Source organism: Pseudophryne corroboree, chromosome 9, assembly GCF_028390025.1.
Source record: "Pseudophryne corroboree isolate aPseCor3 chromosome 9, aPseCor3.hap2, whole genome shotgun sequence".
Taxonomy (NCBI): Eukaryota; Metazoa; Chordata; class Amphibia; order Anura; family Myobatrachidae; genus Pseudophryne; species Pseudophryne corroboree.
Genome location: NC_086452.1, coordinates 30,588,773 through 30,603,337, shown reverse-complemented (window position 1 = coordinate 30,603,337; position 14,565 = coordinate 30,588,773). Strand labels below are relative to the sequence as shown.

The following is a 14,565-nucleotide window of genomic DNA, read 5'->3' as shown; positions in this document are numbered from 1 at the left end:
CCACCTAGATTGCACCCTTCTCGGACGGGCACAAAAACCTAACTGAGGCTTGGAGGAGGGTCATAGGGGGAGGAGCCAGTACACACCACCTAATCCTAAAGCTTTATTTTTGTGCCCTGTCTCCTGCGGAGCCGCTATTCCCCATGGTCCTGACGGAGTCCCCAGCATCCACTTAGGACGTTAGAGAAATATAAAACTTAGTACATTCTTAGCAACATTTTGACAGAGAAATCTCAGACATTTTGGAATGCAGCTTTATTAATCACCGTTTTTCATTCGGATGTCAGTTTTACAAAAAGTGGAATGATTCCAGCAATGCGGTCAGAGGGTGTCAGGCAATGGCTCCATGTAACATGCATAATGCACCAATGAGATGTAAGTAACCATGGAGGCACCGAGCCGTATAAACATCACAGCTAAGCGATATCAGAGCTGTGTGTGTGTGTGTGTGTGTGTGTGTGTGTGTGTGTGTGTGTGTGTACAAGACACAACAAGAATCCATACAAAGCTCCTCTCGGGAGAGTCATTATGGGGCAATGGAGTAAAAGTGATCCATCTCATTCCATTCGGCCGCCAACAGGTTTGGCGCAATGGAACAGTAATTGTCTGGCTGGAGCAATCCTTGTGTGTCCAGCTTCTCTTCCAGCATTGCAGGCCATATAAACATCTTACTGATGGAGTCTCAGGACTGACAGCTTCCAGTCTCTGCAGGGAGGGGAATCAGGTGGGAATGCGACTCCGGAGATACTCCAGAATGGCTACAGTACCTTTTGCTAAAATAGCCGCTCGTGGGTTTCGAAAAGGGTTTCCTTCCAGGTTCAGAGCTCTGTGGACATGAAACATGACAGTATTAGACCATCTACTATCGTGCTGCCAATACCAGAGACATCTCCTGCACCCCTTCCAAGTGAAAGCATTAAACCTGATTGGACGTTCTGTGTAAGTGCTCGGTGATGCTGTACAGACAGACTCTCTGGAGTAAATTTACTAAGATGGGAGTTCTATTTAAGATGGGATGTTTCCCACAGCAACCAACCAGCTTCCGGGTATTATCTTCTAGAAGGTGCCAGATAAATGAGAAGTAGAGTCTGATATGAAATACAGTAGAACTCCCATCTTAGTAAATGTACCCTTCTGTGCGGGAGTGCGTTAGCCAGTATGATAGAAGTGACCATTTGAGCCGTGTCAAGAAATAAAATGTGTATAGATCACACTCATTTCTCTAGGAAGCTACAGATGGGCTGCAGTGAATTTGCCGGCGGTCCGGATAGAGACACCGAAATCCCGACATCTGGCAATGCAGACAAAATCCTGGTGCTCAGGGTCTTACCCCGCTGCCGGCATACTGGTATACTGACGGAAGGCATCCCAGCCGCTGGGAAATCATACTGAGCTCCTACAGATGTATCCTTATACCACTTATCCTACTTGCACCATATGGCGCCATTCTTCTTAGTTCGCTTATAGGTGGTAATTCCGAGTTGATCGCTAGCTGCTTTCGTTCGCTGTGCAGTGAGGAGGCAAAAAAAATGGCACTTCTGCGCATGTGTATGCGGCGCAATGCGCACGCGCAAAGTAATTTTACAACGAACGATGTAGTTTCACACAAGGTCTAGCAAAGCTTTTCAGTCGCACTGCTGCCCGCAGAGTGATTGAGATGAAGTGGGCGTTTCTGGGTGTCAACTGACCGTTTTCAGGGAGTGTTCGAAAAACGCAGGCGTGCCAGGAAAAACGCAGGCGTGGCTGGGCGAACGCAGGGCGTGTTTGTGACGTCAAAACAGGAACTGAACAGCCTGAAGTGATCGCAAGCGCTGAGTAGGTTTTGAGCTACTCTAAAACTGCACAAAAAAATTATGCCGCCATTCTGCGATCCTTTCGTTCGCACTTCTGCTAAGCTAAAATACACTCCCAGTGGGAGGCGGCATAGCGTTTGCACGGCTGCTAAAAACTGCTAGCGAGCGATCAACTCTGAATGACCCCCATAGTGTACAAAGTGTAGGACTCAGGATTAGTTTTAATTTTGTAGCAAAGAATTTGGTATAAAGCTGCAGTTTAAGCATAAGGTTGCGTGGAGCGAGTTACCGGTCTTTTACCCTTTACCACCTATGGTGTGCATTGTCCTCCATCTTGCACCTTAGGTCACTTATAGAATACTAGATCAGTGTTTCCCAAACTGTGTGCCTAAGCACCCTGGGGTGCCGCGAGGCTCTTCCAGAGGTGCCGACAGTTTGTGGTCCAGGAGCAAATCAAATTATTTATGGTCAAAGTGATTTGCAGCCGCCAGCAGTAGTTTTGCCTATCATAACACGTGGGCAATCAGAAGCACAACTGTACAACGCCCCATAAGTGACCCTAAGGATGACCGACAAATTACCTAATTTAATATTTAATTCTAAATTTATCAATAAAACATTTATCCTAGGGGTACCATGAAAAGCAGTGGCCAAGCGGGAGTTTTGGCGCCGGCGGGGAGCCTGTATGCGGGAGTCTACGAGACGTCCGGCAGTGACAGGCTCAGTGTAAAAACAGAAAAAAGTAAAATAAAAAAAAGAAAAGAAGAGAAGACCCCTGTAAAAAAAGGTGCACCCAGCTTCCTGCTGCACCAAACAGAAAACTGACCTGCCTCTGCAGGGGGCGGGGTTATAGGGAGAGGGACCGGAGCATCCTGGGATATCAAAAGACTTAACTGTATGGTGCCCAGGAGCTGATCCTACCACCTAATAGTTAAGATTAGTGTTTTGCTGCGACAAAGTTGCGAAGTTGTTGGAGCGCTACATAAGGCTATGTGGTGCAATTTTAGGATAGGTGTACTGTATGTGGGCACATCTGCAAAATATTACAGGACACAAGGCCCAATGGGCCTAATTCAGACCTGATCACAAAAGCAAAATCTTTCTCTAATGGGCAAAACCATGTGCACTGCAGGGGGTGGGGGTGGGGAGATGTAACATGTGCAGAGAGAGTTAGATTTGGGTGGGTTATATTGTTTCTGTGCAGGGTAAAATAAGAATTTACTTACCGATAATTCTATTTCTCGTAGTCCGTAGTGGATGCTGGGGACTCCGTAAGGACCATGGGGGGGGAATAGCGGCTCCGCAGGAGACTGGGCACATCTAAAGAAAGCTTTAGGACTATCTGGTGTGCACTGGCTCCTCCCCCCATGACCCTCCTCCAAGCCTCAGTTAGGATACTGTGCCCGGACGAGCGTACACAATAAGGAAGGATTTTGAATCCCGGGTAAGACTCATACCAGCCACACCAATCACACCGTACAACTTGTGATCTGAACCCAGTTAACAGCATGATAACAGAGGAGCCTCTAGAAAAGATGGCTCACTACAGCAATAACCCGATTTTTTGGTAACAATAACTATGTACCAGTATTGCAGACAATCCGCACTTGGGATGGGCGCCCAGCATCCACTACGGACTACGAGAAATAGAATTATCGGTAAGTAAATTCTTATTTTCTCTAACGTCCTAAGTGGATGCTGGGGACTCCGTAAGGACCATGGGGATTATACCAAAGCTCCCAAACGGGCGGGAGAGTGCGGATGACTCTGCAGCACCAATTGAGAGAACTCCAGGTCCTCCTCAGCCAGGGTATCAATTTTGTAGAATTTTACAAACGTATTTGCTCCTGACCAAGTAGCTGCTCGGCAAAGTTGTAAAGCCGAGACCCCTCGGGCAGCCGCCCAAGATGAGCCCACCTTCCTTGTGGAGTGGGCATTTACAGATTTTTGGCTGTGGCAGGCCTGCCACAGAATGTGCAAGCTGAATTGTACTACAAATCCAACGAGCAATAGTCTGCTTAGAAGCAGGAGCACCCAGCTTGTTGGGTGCATACAGGATAAACAGCGAGTCAGATTTTCTGACTCCAGCCGTCCTGGAAACACATATTTTCAGGGCCCTGACAACGTCTAGCAACTTGGAGTCCTCCAAGTCCCTAGTAGCCGCAGGCACCACAATAGGTTGGTTCAGGTGAAACGCTGAAACCACCTTAGGGAGAAACTGAGGACGAGTCCTCAATTCCGCCCTGTCCGAATGGAAAATCAGATAAGGGCTTTTACAGGATAAAGCCGCCAATTCTGACACGCGCCTGGCCCAGGCCAGGGCCAACAGCATGACCACTTTCCATGTGAGATATTTTAACTCCACAGATTTAAGTGGTTCAAACCAATGTGACTTTTGGAACCCAAAAAACTACATTGAGATCCCAAAGTGCCACTGGAGGCACAAAAGGAGGCTGTATATGCAGTACCCCTTTTACAAACGTCTGAACTTCAGGGACTGAAGCTAGTTCTTTTTGGAAGAAAATTGACAGGGCCGAAATTTGAACCTTAATGGACCCCAATTTCAGGCCCATAGACACTCCTGTTTGCAGGAAATGTAGGAATCGACCCAGTTGAATTTCCTCCCTCGGGCCTTACTGGCCTCGCACCACGCAACATATTTTCGCCAAATGCGGTGATAATGTTTTGCGGTTACATCCTTCCTGGCTTTGATCAGGATAGGGATGACTTCATCCGGAATGCCTTTTTTCCTTCAGGATCCGGCGTTCAACCGCCATGCCGTCAAACGCAGCCGCGGTAAGTCTTGGAACAGACAGGGTCCTTGTTGGAGCAGGTCCCTTCTTAGAGGTAGAGGCCAAGGATCCTCCGTGAGCATCTCTTGAAGTTCCGGTTACCAAGTCCTTCTTGGCCAATCCGGAGCCACGAATATAGTGCTTACTCCTCTCCATCTTATCAATCTCAGTACCTTGGGTATGAGAGGCAGAGGAGGGAACACATACACTGACTGGTACACCCACGGTGTTACCAGAGCGTCTACAGCTATTGCCTGAGGGTCCCTTGACCTGGCGCAATACCTGTCGAGTTTTTCCCAACGGTTTATAATCATGTGGAAGACTTCTGGGTGAAGTCCCCACTCTCCCGGGTGGAGGTCGTGCTGAGGAAGTCTGCTTCCCAGTTGTCCACTCCCGGAATGAATACTGCTGACAGTGCTATCACATGATATTCCGCCCAGCGAAGAATCCTTGCAGCTTCTGCCATTGCCCTCCTGCTTCTTGTGCCACCCTGTCTGTTTACGTGGGTGACTGCCGTGATGTTGTCCGACTGGATCAACACCGGCTGACCTTGAAGCAGAGGTCTTGCTAAGCTTAGAGCATTGTAAATGGCCCTTAGCTTCAGGATATTTATGTGAAGTGATGTCTCCAGGCTTGACCATAAGCCCTGGATATTCCTTCCCTGTGTGACTGCTCCCCAGCCTCGCAGGCTGGCATCCGTGGTCACCAGGACCCAGTCCTGAATGCCGAATCTGCGGCCCTCTAGAAGATGAGCACTCTGCAACCACCACAGGAGGGACACCCTTGTCCTTGGTGACAGGGTTATCCGCTGATGCATCTGAAGATGCGACCCGGACCATTTGTCCAGCAGGTCCCACTGGAAAGTTCTTGCGTGGAATCTGCCGAATGGGATTGCTTCGTAGGAAGCCACCATTTTACCCAGAACCCTTGTGCATTGATGCACTGAGACTTGGCTCAGTTTTAGGAGGTTCCTGACTAGCTCGGATAACTCCCTGTCTTTCCCCTCCGGGAGAAACACCTTTTTCTGGACTGTGTCCAGGATCATCCCTAGGAACAGAAGACAAGTCGTCTGAACCAGCTGCGATTTTGGAATATTGAGAATCCAATCGTGCTGCCGCAACACTACCTGAGATAGTGCTACACCGACCTCCAACTGTTCCCTGGATCTTACCCTTATCAGGGAATCGTCCAAGTAAGGGATAACTAAAATTCCCTTCCTTCGAAGGAATATCATCATTTCGGCCATTACCTTGGTAAAGACCCGGGGTGCCGTGGACCATCCATACGGCAGCGTCTGAACTGATAGTGACAGTTCTGTACCATAAACCTGAGGTACCCTTGGTGAGAAGGGTAAATTTTGACATGAAGGTAAGCATCCTTGATGTCCCGAGACATCATGTAGTCCCCTTCTTCCAGGTTCGCAATCACTGCTCTGAGTGACTCAATCTTGAATTTGAACCTCTGTATGTAAGTGTTCAAAGATTTTAGATTTAGAATCGGTCTCACCGAGCCGTCCGGCTTCGGTACCACAACAGTGTGGAATAATACCCCGTTCCCTGTTGCAGGAGGGGTACCTTGATTATCACCTGCTGGGAATACAGCTTGTGAATGGCTTCCAAAACTGTCTCCCTGTCAGAAGGAGACATCGGTAAAGCCGACTTTAGGAAAACGGCGAGGGGGAGACGTCTCGAATTCTAATTTGTACCCCTGAGATATCACCTGAAGGATCCAGGGGTCTACTTGCGAGTGAGCCCACTGCGCGCTGAAATTCATTGAGACGGGCCCCCCACCGTGCCTGATTCTGCTTGTAAAGCCCCAGCGTCATACTGAGGGCTTGGCAGAGGCGGGAGAGGGTTTCTGTTCCTGGGAACTGGCTGATTTCTGCAGCCTTTTTCCTCTCCCTCTGTCACGGGGCAGAAATGAGGAACATTTTGCCCGCTTGTCCACGAAAAGACTGCGCCTGATAATACGGCGTCTTCTCATGTTGAGAGGCGACCTGGGGTACAAACGTGGATTTCCCAGCTGTTGCCGTGGCCACCAGGTCTGAAAGACCGACCCCAAATAACTCCTCCCCTTATTAAGGCAATACTTCCAAATGCCGTTTGGAATACGCATCACCTGACCACTGACGTGTCCATAACCCTCTACTGGTAGAAATGGACAACGCACTTAGACTTGATGCCAGTCGGCAAATATTCCGCTGTGCATCACGCATATATAGAAATGCATCTTTTAAATGCTCTATAGGCAAAAATATACTGTCCCTATCTAGGGTATCAATATTTTCAGTCAGGGAATCCGACCACGCCAACCCAGCACTGCACATCCAGGCTGAGGCGATTGCTGGTCGCAGTATAACACCAGTATGTGTGTAAATACATTTTAGGATACCCTCCTGCTTTCTATCAGCAGGATCCTTAAGGGCGGCCATCTCAGGAGAGGGTAGAGCCCTTACAAGCGTGTGAGCGCTTTATCCACCCTAGGGGGTGTTTCCCAACGCACCCTAACCTCTGGCGGGAAAGGATATAATGCCAATAACATTTTAGAAATTATCAGTTATCGGGGGAAAACCACGCATCATCACACACCTCATTTAATTTCTCAGATTCAGGAAAACTACAGGTAGTTTTTCCTCACCGAACATAATACCCCTTTTTGGTGGTACTCGTATTATCAGAAATGTGTAAAACATTTTTCATTGCCTCAATCATGTAACGTGTGGCCCTACTGGAAGTCACATTTGTCTCTTCACCGTCGACACTGGAGTCAGTATCCGTGTCGGCGTCTATATCTGCCATCTGAGGTAACGGGCGCTTTAGAGCCCCTGACGGCCTATGAGACGTCTGGACAGGCACAAGCTGAGTAGCCGGCTGTCTCATGTCAACCACTGTCTTTTATACAGAGCTGACACTGTCACGTAATTCCTTCCAACAGTTCATCCACTCAGGTGTCGACCCCCTAGGGGGTGACATCACTATTACAGGCAATCTGCTCCGTCTCCACATCATTTTTCTCCTCATACATGTCGACACAAACGTACCGACATACAGCACACACACAGGGAATGCTCTGATAGAGGACAGGACCCCACTAGCCCTTTGGGGAGACAGAGGGAGAGTTTGCCAGCACACACCAAAGCGCCATATATATATATACAGGGATAACCTTATATAAGTGTTTTTCCCCTTATAGCTGCTGTATTGTTAATACTGCGCCTAATTAGTGCCCCCCTCTCTTTTTTAACCCTTTCTGTAGTGTAGTGACTGCAGGGGAGAGCCAGGGGAGCTTCCCTCCAACTGAGCTGTGAGGGAAAATGGCGCCAGTGTGCTGAGGAGATAGGCTCCGCCCCTTTTTCGCAGACTTTTCTCCTGCTTTTTTATGGATTCTGGCAGGGGTTAAAATTCATCCATATAGCCCTGGGGGCTATATGTGATGTATTTTCGCCAGCCAAGGTGTTTTTATTGCTGCTCAGGGCGCCCCCCCCTAGCGCCCTGCACCCTCAGTGACCGAAGTGTGAAGTGTGCTGAGGAGCAATGGCGCACAGCTGCAGTGCTGTGCGCTACCTTGGTGAAGACAGGATGTCTTCTGCCGCCGATTTTCCGGACCTCTTCTGTCTTCTGGCTCTGTAAGGGGGCCGGCGGCGCGGCTCTGGGACCCATCCATGGCTGGGCCTGTGATCGTCCCTCTGGAGCTAATGTCCAGTAGCCTAAGAAGCCCAATCCACTCTGCACGCAGGTGAGTTCGCTTCTTCTCCCCTTAGTCCCTCGATGCAGTGAGCCTGTTGCCAGCAGGTCTCACTGAAAATAAAAAACCTAAACTAAAACTTTCACTAAGAAGCTCAGGAGAGCCCCTAGTGTGCACCCTTCTCGTTCGGGCACAGAGATCTAACTGAGGCTTGGAGGAGGGTCATGGGGGGAGGAGCCAGTGCACACCAGATAGTCCTAAAGCTTTCTTTAGATGTGCCCAGTCTCCTGCGGAGCCGCTATTCCCCCCCATGGTCCTTACGGAGTCCCCAGCATCCACTTAGGACGTTAGAGAAATACTGGCTGCTTTATTTTTACACTGCAATTTAGATTTCAGTTGGAACACACCCCACCCAAATCTAACTCTCTCTGCACATGTTACATCTGCCCCACCTGCACTGCACATGGGTTTGCCCATTACAGAAAAATGTTGCTGTTGCAATCAGGTCTGAATTAGGCCCTATATTCATGGGAGAAACAGAGAGTGTTATGGAACTGTCAAAGCCGAAAAATATTGCAGTACACACATCACGTACAAACTACACACAGATGGCCTCCGTGCGTGTACTTGTTCTGCTGTGCGTGCACATTCGCAATTTGCGTATGGTCGCACCAGCGGTCGTGCGCATCAGCGCGTGGTATAGGTATTTACGGTAGAGTTTGTGGACGCATGGAGAGCTATCAAAACACATTACATATTTAATCCAAATAGTGCACAATGTACACATAGTCTCCCTGCACCACATCAGGAAGTAGTTTAAAGGGTTTCAGAACAAAGGGATTCACCTTTACAGAATAGGAGGGGACAGAACAAGGTTATAAGGTGGTGTTTGGTATCCAGCTGAAGGGTATTTTAAGGGTAACATTCCGGTGTTGGTTTGAGGAAGATCGCATGTTCCTGCGGATAGCTATGTGCAGGAGCAGAATATAGATATAAACTGTATTTACTGTACATTATGTATGCGGCGGGAATCCAGAGGAGACCACCCACATGAGCAGTTGGATCAGACATCGCCCACCTATTCAAACCGACCTATGACCTCTCCTGTACTGTAAAAGTGCATCCCTGTGTCCAATGGACAAAGGGATTACAGTATCTATTGTATTTCTTTTTGGAGGAATTGTATAAAGAGAGCCTGCTGCTGGCCTGGTCAGACAAGACTCACAACGTTATCTATCAGATAACGGAGGACCGGACCGGGAAGCGCAAGCTAATTCACTCACGTATGTACCATTGAATGTAGCCATTTACTCTGTTATATTTGTATTGTATTATTTGTATTGTAACCCCCTTTCAGCAATAATACGCTGTGGTTTCGGAACCCAGCGGTTTAATTACAATCTGGTGTCGTGTCTTCATTGCCCTGCTAAGGTTTAAAGTGTATTATCATTGCATTGCATTGCTGTATAAGGTTTAAAGTGTATCTCTGGGTGTGTATGCGCTGTGAGTACTTTGTACCGTTAGCGCGGCGTTTGTACGCAAAGTCCGTACACAGTACGAGACTTTGTACGCTAATAGCGTACAAAGTACGTAGAGTGTGTATTAAGTATAGCGGCCGCAGCGGCTCCATGGTAAAGTGTATTTAAGGTGTGTATAAGGTATAGCTTTCATTCCTGTAAGATTATCAGCATTATCAATTGGGGGCTCCTCCGGTTTTCCACATACTTACTACCTAACAGGTCACAGCAGACTTAATCTATCAGCAAAGGGTGGAAAGTTATCCTACGTATCCTTTTCTTGGTCGATAGATGCACTGAAAACCCTACTTGATTGCTGATTAGATGGCGTCTGCTCTGTATGGTTTGTAGAGATGCTGGTAGAACTCGTAAGGTAAACAGGAAAAAAGCTATTTAAAATCTGTGAATTATTTTTTTTGGCGCCAAAAGCGTACACGGCACCCATACCCCATACTTTGCATACTCTCTCACATTGTTGCCATAACATTCAAATTGCTAGAATCATTTAAACCTGTATGAAACCGGAGATATTTGTTGCTACATAGTTAAAAATAAAATAAGTATTTAAGGAAGTAAGAGTAAAATCACAAAACGCATTTCTGGCCCAGTAGTAAGAGGGTTTATACAGAAAGAATGTGTGTTGTGTTTAGTGAGCAATTATAGTTGGTATTGCTCACATTTATAGAAGTTGTGGAATTTGTTTAATTGCGGACATACGGTTCGTGTTTACGCAAATTGCTTAAGAAATACGGTCGCCAAGTACAAATTACACAATAGTTCGTTTAGTTTAAAGGCGGGACAGTAGCCACACTACAATAGCACCAAACTACCCGGTTTCTAAAGAAATTTAATATAAAAACAAAATTTAGTATAAATAATTTTTTTTAATTGCCTCTGGGGGTAAAGCTGCCAACTTGAATGAATCCTAATTTTCTGTACAGAAAAACCAAGTATACCTGAGTGAGCGAACATAGGAGTGAGTGAAATTCGAACCCCGTAATGCAGGATCCCGTCGTTTGGTACATCAAGTGAGTGGAGACTTGGCGGCGTGAGGCGGCTGACTCACGTTAGTATAAGGTTTAATACGTAAGTCGTGAGGAGACTTACAGGAGCGTGGTAGGGAATTGTGAATTGTGTTGTGACCCATATAGTTTTTTTTTTTTTTATACGCTCCGGCTGAGGTTTCGCAGCCTGAAAATCGATTCCAGTGGTCGTACGGCAGATAAGTAACAAGTACCTATACGCTGTACGATTGGACCGCGCGTTTGTGGGTGCGATAAATAGCGCAACGTGATATCCTTTTTACGAGCTTTTGCGTAAAATCGCGGTATCATCAGCGCTGTATAGAGCATACGCAAGCGTGATTTGTGTATAATAAAGTGCATAGTGAGTTTTCGCTGGTCTCTCAGGAAAATCTCCAACGGCCGATACTTTACTGGAAAGGGTAAGTTATTCCTAAAAACTTCCAGTAAATATAGGTCACATAGGGCCCTAAGTTGGGTACATTGCCTTCGCTATCGACAGTGTATGGTAGTACTGGCCAACGTGGGCGGTGAGCGGGTGAAGAGCGCTCTGAGAACTTTCACCGTTACCTTATATTGAGTATTTTGGTGTTTGTGGGAAAAGGCCCACAATTATGGGAGCCAGTTGCTCAAGTAAGGGACGTTTTGTAACCAGGGTTCAGGTTGAAGAGCCGCGGCCCATGGGGTCAGCGAAGTTTAAAGGAAAAAGTATTGAAGACTTTTTGTCTGAATGGGAACGTGTGACTGACAAAGATAGGGAACCATTCCCTAGGGTGGGCAGCTTTGAACCAGAGGTACTGCAGAATGTAAGCAGTAAAATATGTCTTCTTAAATCCAGAAAACAAAGGATTAGACATAATGATTGTTTAAAATTATGGCAGCAAGAGGGGGATATGCAAAGAGAACAAATTTGCAAAACAGGTTCAAAACCTAGCGGGAATGAGAACACAAACACACCAGTGTCGACACAGGTCGAAGGGGAAGAGATGGCTACAGTCAATGGTATATCCGTAAATGATAGTAGTATGCAAAAACAATGTATTAACCCTAATTTTTGCAAGATGTATCCTGTTTTGAAGTCTTTTCAAGGTTATAGGTCACAAAAAGATGAAGGATCTAGCCAAATCGCAGCTCTCCTCCAAGCAGTCACTTTGCAGGAAACTCAGGTGGGGCCTGTCCAACCAGGTAGAGCAGTAACAATATTCCCCAATGAAAGAACTAGTGAGGTCACAGCTACCGGTAAGTGTGAGACAGTTCATTGCACAGAGACAACAACATCTCACAGTAAACAGATTAGGAACGGAATGGTAGAATTACACCCTGTCTTGGAAATAGTAACTCCCAATGGGGGAACAGAGAGTCAGGGAGTAATCCTCACTAGGAATAATGCAATGTATTGCCCGTGGCCCAGAGATGAGCTGCGATCAATCATTTCAGAATTCCCCGACCCTCGGAAGCATTTAGCCAGATGTCAGAAATTTATCAGAGATCTGGGTAATGCGTATGAACCGACAAACAAACACTGGCGGATATTTTTGAAAGCGTGCCTACCCCCTAATATTGACACCCAAACATTTATCACTGATTGTAGGTTAGAGTCGGATAGTCTTATGACTGACAAAAACAATCAGGAGAACTTAGAACGAATTAATAGACAACTAGAGTTGTGTTTCCCCATTAATGTTAAGTGGAGAAGAATTTTCTCCATAAAACAGAGGGAAAATTAAATGACATCTGAATATTTCCATCGGGCCCTGCAAATAATGGATAGATACATTGGGGTATCAGATACAGGGAACGATGCGAATTATAGGGAAGTGGCTGTCTCTGTGCTAATGGACGGACTCAGTAAGACAGTAAGGGACAGGGAACAAAAATCTTTGCCTAATTGGAAAGGGGTCACAGTAGCTTGTCTTAGAGAGTGCGCAATTGTACACCACAAGAATATTGTTAGGCGTAGAAAACAACAGGAGAGGCTGAGGATTGAAAGTATACAGGCCCTTACACCAAAGTCTCATCAGCCTAAACCCTGTTTGGAAAAGACCGAGAATATGTTACAGTTGTAAAAAGGAAGGGCATTTTGCCAGAGATTGTAGGTATAGTAGAACACATAGCCAATATAGACCCCTAGACAGAGAAAACAAGCCACGTTATTAAACACATAGACGGGATCAAGGGACATATAAGTAAGGAATCACGAGCCATATAGAAAAACACAGATTCGGTTAATGGGAAGAACAGAATAAATGCAACTTTACCCTTTTGACAGAACTTACTGGGGTTAGGAGGAGGTCTCTAAACTTCTGCTTCTCTCTCTAGCAGAAGTGACCTCTAAGTAACTTAACAGGAGTTTTGTTAGAGAAGGTATACATATTGAGTGCTCCCGCCCAGGAAGCACAAAGTATGTTGGATACCCACGAAGACTAATGTTGCATTTCACTGTTCTAGATGCATGTCCATCACAGGTAGGAGGAAATTATCTCAAAGATACCGGGTTCCCTATGAACTTAGAATGGACAGGACACTGGATAGATGGCTGGGATAGTCCCAGTAGAGATATAACACACATAGAATTTATTTTAGGGGAGCAGACCGCGTAGAGAATCATTCCCCGTAGTGCCCAATCCAGGTGTCAAATTTTGTAAAATATTCTTTGCCTCTACAAAATTATCTGTTACTAAACTCTATGTGATTTGTCTTCAAAGTTTCCTCTTCATCTCTTACGGTCACTAACAGGATTATAGTTCAAACGCCACATGCCTACACTGTCTTTCAGAGCTCTGCCCAAATCCAGTATATCTCACCAACATAGGGACACCAGTATTAACGTAGTGTGCCTGGTCATGCACAAAGGGTGGAGAATGAGAATACCGGTGAAGGGAGACTGTGCATAGACACCGATATGCATGATGGTGTGACAGCCTGATGGTGAACGCAAATCTGACAAATTTTCTTTTTATTATTTCCCCTCTCTTTTCACTTTCCACAGACGGTTTACTTCACACAACTGATAATACACAACAGTTAAACACATTGAAATGCAAGATTTGTGTTCTTTACAGGAAAAGGCAGTCTGGAGGTCAAAGGGATATGGCCAGGAATCCTCAGGACTGTGGACAGGTGGACATGGTAAGCCAGTAGCCCCCAGAGCATATCTTCCAAGCTTAGCTGAGGCGGCACACGGTCTGACTCATCTGGGTAAAGAGGGTATGTGTAAGCTGGTGAGAGCCTACTGGTGTGCGCCAGGATTCTCTTCTCATGCAGGTAAGAGAGCAATGACATGTTTTACTTGCTTGAGGAAGAATATTGGAAAGTCAATACCAACAGAGCCATCCCATATCCCTCCGACAGACGGCCCTTTTCAGGTAATACAAATCGATTTCATACAGTTACCACCCTGTAAGTATTTAAAATATGTATTAGTTTGTATTGACGTATTTCTAATTGGGTAGAAGCGTTCCCTGCGGCCACAAATACTGCTACGGTCACTGCAAAGAAAATTATGCAGGAATTTGTGTGTAGATATGGTATCCCTAGAATAATTGAAAGTGATAGGGGTACCCATTTTACAGGTGAAGTCTTTCAGATCATGTGCAAACTGATGGGAATTAATAGCAAGCTGCATACTCCGTACCGTCCACAGGCGAGTGCAAAGGTGGAGAGAGTGAATAGCACTATTAAGAACAAGCTGAGCAAATTAATGGTTGAGAGTGGATTGTCGTGGCCAGAAGCTTTGCCACTAGTGTTGTACAGCATC

The 14,565-nt window shown here is 46.3% G+C and overlaps 1 protein-coding gene across 2 annotated transcripts in view; it reads right to left on the bottom strand.

The window, feature by feature from the left end:
* Positions 1 to 240: 240 nt before the first annotated feature.
* LRRC40 (leucine rich repeat containing 40) overlaps positions 241 to 14,565 on the bottom strand; it is a 146,126-nt gene continuing 131,801 nt past the window's right edge. For both annotated transcript variants that reach the window (XM_063939104.1, XM_063939103.1), the window contains one exon: positions 241 to 826. In XM_063939104.1, coding sequence (XP_063795174.1) covers positions 721 to 826 — 106 coding nt within the window. In that variant the 3' untranslated portion in view covers positions 241 to 720. The remainder of the gene's footprint in view (positions 827 to 14,565) is intronic.